The following is an 8,927-nucleotide window of genomic DNA, read 5'->3' on the forward strand; positions in this document are numbered from 1 at the left end:
TATGGATATAGGATACAAGCCGATTTGGTCAATCAATATTGGGTACTTCAACCACAAACTACTGAGAAAGTTGATATAAAATTCGGCATTTTGATTTCTCAAGACAAAAGTTAGTCTAGATGTGAAGGCATGGGAAAAGATGGGGTAGATTTCAAGATGACCATCAACAACTTGAAAATAAGAGATTGGGTTAGTACACACTATAAGCTACATGTAAGCCTTCCACATAATGTCTCATGATTTAGGGATATTTTTATAGCCTTAGTTTTAGATATTTGAATCATTTTTAGACGAATCGTGACACCTGGATCCTTACCCCAATCTTAAAAAGATCAGAACGCCTAATCCGACAAGTTACTGTGTAATAATAACCTGGGAACACAAAAGATGTAATGCTGATAAATAAAAGTATTAAAGTAGGTCCATCAAGAAATCCCACAAGACAAATGATGGAATGCAAATTATTGAAGAATTTGGAAGCATCATCTTTATGATTGATTCCAATAGAACTCTTGCTCTCAGTAAGGGTAGTTCTTCAGTACAAAACACAATTCAATTACAAAATTCATAATGAATTTCAAAATTGGAAAAACAAAAAGAGAAGCAATGAGATGAAAGAATTGCTACATAAATATTGTAAAAATGGCAAAAGAATCTTCTTCGTGTGCTGTAACTACTAATGAAGCAAAGCGCTCTCTATATTCATCAGTTTCCAAGAAGTATAGTTTCATCTTTGTGAGCACTGTATTATCCATCAGCAAGAAGACCAAGATTCAGACGTGACCGCGCAGCTTGAGGTCTGGTTAGATCAAAATATAGTCAATCTTTTCGATTGAGCTTCGCTTTTTCATACTTATTCCTCTTTTACATGAGAGGTTAAGAAATATTACCAGTGTTAAAAAGGACTGGACAATGGTCGGATTAGTGAAATTATGCATTTGCAGAACATCACTTCCTCACGAATGGCTTTTGGCATACAAGTAGTCGCTGGTCACTTCCATTCTGGAGGTCGATCACCCTAGCTTCCCAGCGTATTTGGGCAGCTAACGTGCGTGCTTTCTCTATTGGACCCAATGTATCAGAAAGAATAATCCATCCCTGCAACAAGTATATTCTTACAATTCAAATTCATAAGGTAAAAACATGTGCAAACTGCAAGGAATAAGGAATACATGATGGTGACACATATGAAGATGTTATGTCAACAAGACTAGGAAAGTATGAGTATCTAAATGAGAGAAACAAGCTAACCTTCGAAGAAAAAGTAAACCGAAGGATCATTAAGGAAATATAGAGACCGAACAGAATATTACCTCGGGCCTTAAAATACGATCCATCTCCAAAAGTAATTGAAACATGCTGCATTTTTGTGAAGCAATATGGGAAAGGAGACCATTCGCATGGAGCAAATCATATGTTCGGGGATATGTAGGAAAGGGCTCACACCTGGACCAATTATAGAACAACATTGGAATCAATCGCCAGAATATTTCGAGCATCTACAAATAAAACACAGTACAAATTCGATTTCTTTATGAGATATCAACTGAAAGCAGGACTCAAATTTCAAGAATATATCCAGGTGAGACTACGGTCAGGCCTCTTATGATGCTGCCTTCCCCTGGTCTTAAATTCATTCTCACTGGCCATATAAAGACATGCCTTAGTGGAGGATATCTTCTGGTGAGGAGAAATTACAATCATAACCAAAAACTAATTAAGCTGACAGTCAACAATTAAATCACACGTGGGAAACATCAGGATCATCCAATTGTTTTACGATCCTTCTCATGGACTATGGGTAGAAAGTTTGAGTTCATGAGCAGTTCTCTTATCATCGGTCATTGTATCCAGTAACGGCACCAAAGATCAAAATGCAATTTACTTCAGAATCCAGCAGAATTCCCGTTGATCATCAAATCAAAAAGGACAAAGATGCAGTGAAGTTGAAGAGATGATAAATCACGAGCATCTAAGGGTGTGGCTTAGTGGTCAATGAAATGGGTTGAGAATCATGAGGTCTTAGGTTCAAATCCCAACAGAGACAAAAATGTTAAAGTGATTTCTTCCCATCTGTCCAAGCCTTGGTGGACAGTGTTACCTGGTACCTATTGCTGGTGGGAGGAGGCAGGTATCCCGTGAATTTGGTCGAGATGTGCGCAAGCTGACCCGGACACCACGGTTATCCACAAAAAAAAAAAAAAAAAAAGAGATACTTACGAAAAATCAAGAAAAAGAATCTAAGATGTGCCAGAGAGCAAAATGATGCTTATTGCATATTTTCATGACTGGGAAATCCCTTTCGGCCAACCACAGCCTTCAAAACTCAGGGTGATGGGCCCCAATCCCCTCTACCCTTCCCCACTTAAATACTGGACTTGCATATTATGGAGGAACAATGTCCTTAGTAGCACCCAAGCAAAGAGGAACACTGCAATTCTTCAAAAAGATGTAATTGCTTCCACTAACAAATATGAGACAGAAAATTTATCCTAATAAAATTTAACTATCAAGAAAATTAAGGAAAATAAAAACATGAGCGCACTCTCTCCAACTTCAACATATTCACACATCCAAGCACACGTCTTTGAAAGTCTTTAAAACATTTATAACAATGTCTCACCAGTTATGCAGAACACCAGCAAAACCTCGATCATGTATGAGAGGAAGTGTATTACGCGCCCCAAGAGGAACCACATTCATCACCCATACTGCTTTACTTGCCTCCATCAATGCAGCACTAAGACCACCATAATGAGCATTCATATCCATGACATTTCGCACCATATTATATGGAGGTAATGGATCATCATCACCTGGCCTTTTCGGATGGTCAGAGAAAATCAAGGGTGACAGCAAAGACCAATAATTTCTCAAAGCTAATTTCCAGAAGTCTGAATCTTCGAAGAAATCATCAGGATGGATCCCTGTCACAAAGTAAAAGATTGGTAAAAAAGTTGACTGCAAATAATAAAAGGTATCATAAAACTAAGATAAAACTGAACATGCAACAACCAATTTTTTATTTTGGGAAACAGAAAGAACACTTGCCGTGAATTTCAAGCTCAGTTGAGTTCAGATGATCAGATTTGCTATGAATTGGAACCCACCGGTGACTGGTTGTCCCAGATATACAGCTTGCAAGTGGCTGGTAGTAAAGTTGCATATCATTTCCTTTACAAACTGGTATCTCACCCTGCCTGCTACATTTAGATTCAAATTCTCATCGCGGAAGTTAAGTGGAAAAGAAAAGAAAACTGAAAAAGGTACAACTATAACTTGAAAAGAGACCTAAACATACAAATATTAACACCTGAGCATAAAGGGTTTTCCCTTTTGTATAGAACAGGGGCCAGTTGGGGCGTACAATAATCTATAAACAAGTGCACACCAAAAAATTCGTATGTGCGTGGGTGTGTGTGGTGGGGGGGGGGGGGGGGGGTGTTGGTGGTGTTAGAGACGCTTCTAATAAAACATGGTTACAGTCTGCTTTAATAGGTACTCCCTCTGACCCAATTTATGTGACACGCTTTCCTTTTACATCTGTCCCAAAAAAGAATGTCACCTTTCTATAATTAGAAACAACTTAACATTAAAATTCCTCTTTTAACCTTAATTAAATAATTATAACCACACAAATATCTAAGTTTTGTTTGTCTTTTAGACCACAAATCTCAAAAGTCTTTCTTAAACGGAGCCACATAAATTGGGACAGAGAAAGCATTATATTTCCAGAATTAAAACTCTGCATGTAGTACATTCATTCTTTCCTTTTATTCTTGAAAATTAGCTTATCTTAAATTGAATTAATTAAAGTCAGAAGCGAAAGCCCGAACATAGTGAGACGCATTGGCTTTCTCAGTAGCCTTACCTGGATGTATAACACTGAGAATCAGCTGTCTTCTGCCAAATAAAAGTCTCTTCTTGCTGTGCCAAAAGAGACCAACAGAGCTTCTTAGTTAATTCTTCCAGTGGACTAGATGTACTTCCCTTCTTTGCACCGGTAGAACTATCCTGCTGCCGGGTTGTGGGTGAGGTTAAAACAAAGTAACCTCCGGGCTTGAGTAAACGGTCAATTTCAATAAGAAACAACCCATCTGTTTTGTCAAATCATCGTCAGTTCCATGCTATTGAGTTTATTTTCAAATATTAACAGGACTCCTTTTTTTATTGTTCAATGTTAACAGGTCTTGAAAGGATAATTTAAATGTTAATAAGGCCATATGATATCTGAAATTGTTTCTTCTGATAACTGACAGATGGAAAGAACATGTTTTTGCTTTTCTCTAAGGGAAACGTGAAAGAACAAAATCAACTATTAACTAGAAATCATCTATAAAGAGAATATGGCTCTGGTTTTTAATGATAAGATCTACTACTCCCTCCAGATCAAAAACAGTGTCCAGTTAGCAATTTGCACACCCCTTAAGAAAATACTAACTCCTAGACAAAAAGAGGTAATTTGACTAAACTGTCCCTAATTAAATAGGTATTGGGATTTGATCACATAGCACTTAATAGGGGTAAATCGGGAAAAATAAGGTTAATTCTTTCTTGATTTGATAAGTGCACTCTCTTTTTGACTCAAGAAAAAAAGGCTAAGTGGACACTCGTTTTGATCCGGAGAGAGTAGTATTTAGCTCCAGCTTAGGTCAATCATCCCACATACAAGATGGTCTAAGCTTTCAGGCAGCTGCCAGCTGTCCAGCTCAGATGAGACAGAGACAGCAGAATTTTGAATTTAAAAAGAAAATTGATCAGCGGCGACACTAGTAAGTCTAGCTATATAGGCAATATCAAGCAACATTATTATATTTGGAAATTATGTTAAACAATGTAGGAGGTCAATCATATAACAAACGGAAAGAAATACGTGCAATGTTAGTAGGAGTGAATTCGGCAATCGACATCATGAAATAAGCGTGCAAATGAAATAAATAGCATAGTTAATAGAGGGAAATTACAAATATAGTAAGATAATCACTCATAAGTGCCTGATGGAAAATCGTACTTCTCAAAGCACAACTGCAGCAATACCTTTGCTATCCCAAATGATTCCACATTGAGCACAGTGAACCATGTCATAGGACAATGATGGAAATGGAAGCTGTTTCGATATGAAATTGCCGATGACTGCCGGAAGTCCTCTCTCGAGTACTAACTGAACTTGGCTACCGGATGGCTCATATGCTGCCACACAGAGAGCCATCAACTTCAGTGAGAGTAGGTGGGCACCAAAGCTACCAAATCCGCAACCAATATCCAGCACAGTGCGCACCTGTTATTCAGAAAAGACAATATATATAAGAGTGAAATCTATTCTGCATTTAGTTGTAGGGATGTAGTAGCCAGTACATCATTTGTAGTCCAAAATAACTGACTTTAAAGAAACCCGCAAAGATACAAACAAGTAACAAATAAGGATATGTCCATTTAAAGAAGATCAGAAGTTGAACTTACACCGGCTTGAAGAAACTCTGTATCACTTCCCAGCCCAATCATATCTGCAATAAGGTGAGAGTAATCTTTGACACCATCAACAATCATTCCGTCCTCTGAATGGAAAGCAATTTGGTTCTCTTCCAATAACATTAGCCTGGAAAGAAAGAAAACCAATGACCAATTAAAGCAGGCATAAAAATCCTTTTTGAATCTACTACTATATATAAGCCAATCCAAAGGAGGTAAAGACCCGTTTGGTCACGAGAATCACTTTTTTCCAGAATAATTTTTCACTTTATTTCAAAATCAGTGTTTGGTTACAGAATTTCCACATCCGACTTGGAGTTGGATTCCAAATTTGGAAAAGTGCTCCAAACCTGTTTCCCAATTCTATCTTCATAAATTCCAAATAAAGTGCTCTCTTCTCTCCTTTGCAAAATGTATAACCAAACACAACTGCATCTTCAACTCCAACTTCAAAAATTCAAAACAAAGTGAAAAATATTCGGAATATATGGCCGAACGCCTACTAAAGACACGTGCTTTATCATGTTAAATGCACTATTATTAAAAAAATCATCTGAATTTGATCAACTATACCTTTTTGTCATGCTTCCGGAAGAAAGGAACTGATCTTTTGTTAGCTTTACATTTCCACTCCATATGACATCTCTACCTGCTGGCCAAGTCAGTGGAATCTTGTACTCCTTTGGAGGACGAACCAAACAATCTTGGAATTCTTGCGATAACTCACAGTGTCGATCAAATTCCTCCCCATCATTAAGACCAGCTAACAAGTTTGCAGATACATTATAGCAAGGCACATAATTCTCTCTCTCCTTCCCACAAAGACCAACATCCTTTATCCTATTAGCTCCTAGAGAAATGCTCCTTAGCTCTAAATAATCATTTCTTGCTTGCTCCTTTAGCTTTCTATAATTTGTATAGATATCAGGCTTTGCTGAGGAAGTCACCGAGTCAAATGTAGTAGTAGAAGATGATCCTAACAATGCTATTAGCACAAAGACACTAACCAGACACAAGAGTATCCAGTTGAGTGGCGGTCTAGGGCCGAAAATTAATGATAGTTTATTGAGCAAAGGGCTTCTCATGGCCAAATTTCAAGAACCCCTCCGAAAATAGAGTTGATAAGACCAGTAAATGGTAGCTATTGTTTCAACCTGAACCTCCAAGAACTATGAAAACTATAATATATCATCAGAGACCATCTCCCATATATATCACCCAAAATCCAAACAATTTCAACTGGCATCTGTTTAAACCACTACCTAAACTCAACATAAATGAATTTCCCCAATCATGCCAAACTAATCAAGATCTTAATTAGGCAAAATTCCAATCCCACAAGCCTCCACAATCACCAAGTAAACACAAGAAAATTATGACACATCAACTACCAATCATTCACACTTCTCATACACAATGCCAATTATGAAACAACTCTCTCAATTCCCTGCAAAAAAAAAAAAAAAAAACAACAACAAATTTCCACATAAGAATCAAGAAAATGAAAATTACCAATCACAATCAAGATTCAAAATTGTCAATCATTTCCATCATTAAAGACAAAAAGATCAAAACCCCAGATCAGATCCACATCCAAAATGCCAATAAAAACAAAAAAAAAAATCACATTTTTAACCAAAAAGATTCAATCTTTACATGACAAATGACAATCAAGAAAGCAATAAAGATTAGGGTTTTTGTTTATTGTACCTAAAAATGAGTTCTTGATAATGGGGTGGACAATGTCTATCTTATTTAGTTACATATATATATATGTATATATATGTTGTGACAGTTGCAGAAAGCTATGCAGAGTTGGTATTGGCCATTGAAATATGTAAAGAAAGAGAGAGAGAGAATGAAAATGAAAAAGAAAGAGAGTTTTGTGAAATGAAAAAGAAAGAGAGTTTTGTTAAAATGAAAATGAAAGGTGACAGCAACTTTTTTGTTTTGTTTTTGTATTGGAAAAAAATGCAGAGAGAGTCCTATCCAAATGTGAGTTCTTCTCTATAATGGGGTATTCAAATCTAACTATATTACTGTTTTTGTGTGTGTGTGTGTGTTATACAGATCAATTTCAGAGGCTCACACATGGAGAAAACTCACACAATCTCATTATTACAAAGGAATAATTGTGTTTAATTAGAAGTATCTTTTTCTTTTACTTTTTGCACTTTGTGGCAGGGGAAATTAGTAGTGGGGGCCGCTTTTTTTCTTTTTTTTTTTGGTTAATCTTCTCTTTTAACCTTTCTCTTTAATTTTAGAGTAAAGTTTCAATAAAATTGATGTCTTTAATGTTTATTGACAATAATGTTTAATGTTTTTTCTTTTTCTTTTATGCACTCTCTTTCTCTTAAAGTTATTTTTCTCGGCAACTGTTTTGTGCAAACTTTAAACTTTCAGTCACGAGTGCACGTGTTTGGAAGTGATTGTGTAACTTTGGGGAGCGACCGGTTACATTCATTTGCATCTCTATCAGGCCGATATCACCTTCAAAGTAGTGGCTTGCCACGACGCAGTGTATTGATTTGTCCGTAATCAATATCAATATCAATATTATTCTATTTTTCTAACACTGTGATCTGAAACATGTCACGTGGATGTTAGAGTTAAAGAGTATCACATATAAAAGTTGATTATTTTTTAAAATGGACTAAGAATGAATGAAAGACACGTAAATTGAAACAAATAAGTACTAACCAAAAGGGAAATCTGAATTTTTAAAGGAAAGAATAGATAGTATTCTTTCTTCTTTCTTTCTTTTCAAAATTTTTGAGGGCATATTATTTACGTAATTCATTTCTATTAGTTAGCTATAATATAATGCTATATAGTGTGTTGTACCATGTTTATATATTTGAAAATCTTGCATATAATGCAATTATGTAGTAATTGTTTTGGTTAGTAGCTTTTCTCTCTCTCTACCATTTCTTTTTTGCTAGCTATAAGTCATTTACTATGTTTGCACACCGTCTTAAGTTGTGCTTAGAATTAAAATATGTAATGGTTTTAATTACTTATATAATTAATAGTAATATAATAAAGGAATAGACTAGTTTACTTTAATTAAATTAGTACACATTTTATCGGAGCAATTATTGTTCGTGCAAACACCGAATATGATTATCGTTTTGATAAAAGAAGAATATTAATTAGTTTTAAGTAAAGCAAAAGATATTCTCGTGTAGAAAAACGAATGTGCATTTCCTTTTTAAAGTCTCGAAAATGTTATGTTCCAAAGTTTCTAGAAAGAATTTCAATAATTATTATAGTATTTTTCTTCTTTTAATCAAAATACCTTAAAGTGATCATTTTCCTTGAAAATCCAAGCTTGATGATATGTGAAACAAGGATATAGTACAAAGCCCCAAGGGCGCCATATTCTAGGAGCCCAAATTATGTGATTGAATAAATCCTTCTGCGGGTCAAGGGCTCCTTCTCCCTCCCCTTCTTCAAAC

General features: G+C 35.8%; 1 protein-coding gene across 3 annotated transcripts; it reads right to left on the reverse strand.

The window, feature by feature from the left end:
• Window positions 1-452: 452 nt before the first annotated feature.
• On the reverse strand, window positions 453-7,524 carry LOC132641981 (probable methyltransferase PMT5). 3 transcript variants are annotated; one of them, XR_009583038.1, is made up of 10 exons: window positions 7,180-7,524; window positions 6,043-6,916; window positions 5,461-5,596; window positions 5,038-5,278; window positions 3,872-4,097; window positions 3,052-3,203; window positions 2,624-2,927; window positions 1,314-1,446; window positions 891-1,098; window positions 453-799 (listed from the first exon to the last, which is right to left on the reverse strand). XR_009583038.1 is itself a non-coding variant. In XM_060359163.1 (9 exons), exons 2-9 carry the CDS (start codon window positions 6,552-6,554, stop codon window positions 949-951), a joined length of 1,854 nt encoding a protein of 617 aa, XP_060215146.1. In that variant the 5' UTR covers window positions 6,555-6,916; window positions 7,180-7,523; the 3' UTR covers window positions 453-948. The 3 variants fall into 3 exon arrangements, 2 of the variants coding, with proteins under 2 accessions (XP_060215146.1, XP_060215147.1); XM_060359163.1 differs by having other exon boundaries at window positions 453-1,098; window positions 7,180-7,523; XM_060359164.1 differs by having other exon boundaries at window positions 453-1,098; window positions 3,052-3,200; window positions 7,180-7,516.
• Between the last annotated feature and the right edge of the window lie 1,403 nt (window positions 7,525-8,927).

Source organism: Lycium barbarum, chromosome 5, assembly GCF_019175385.1.
Source record: "Lycium barbarum isolate Lr01 chromosome 5, ASM1917538v2, whole genome shotgun sequence".
NCBI classification, from domain to species: Eukaryota; Viridiplantae; Streptophyta; class Magnoliopsida; order Solanales; family Solanaceae; genus Lycium; species Lycium barbarum.

Excerpts from the sequence above, each read along its gene's own strand:
- LOC132641981 (XM_060359163.1), bottom strand. The coding sequence starts at position 6,554 with ATGAGAAGCCCTTTGCTCAATAAACTATCATTAATTTTCGGCCCTAGA. Across the intron at positions 4,098-5,037 it reads AATCATTTGGGATAGCAAAG|ATGGGTTGTTTCTTATTGAA; the intron begins GTATTGCTGCAG and ends TTGACAAAACAG. Across the intron at positions 1,099-1,313 it reads ATCGTATTTTAAGGCCCGAG|GGATGGATTATTCTTTCTGA; the intron begins GTAATATTCTGT and ends TACTTGTTGCAG.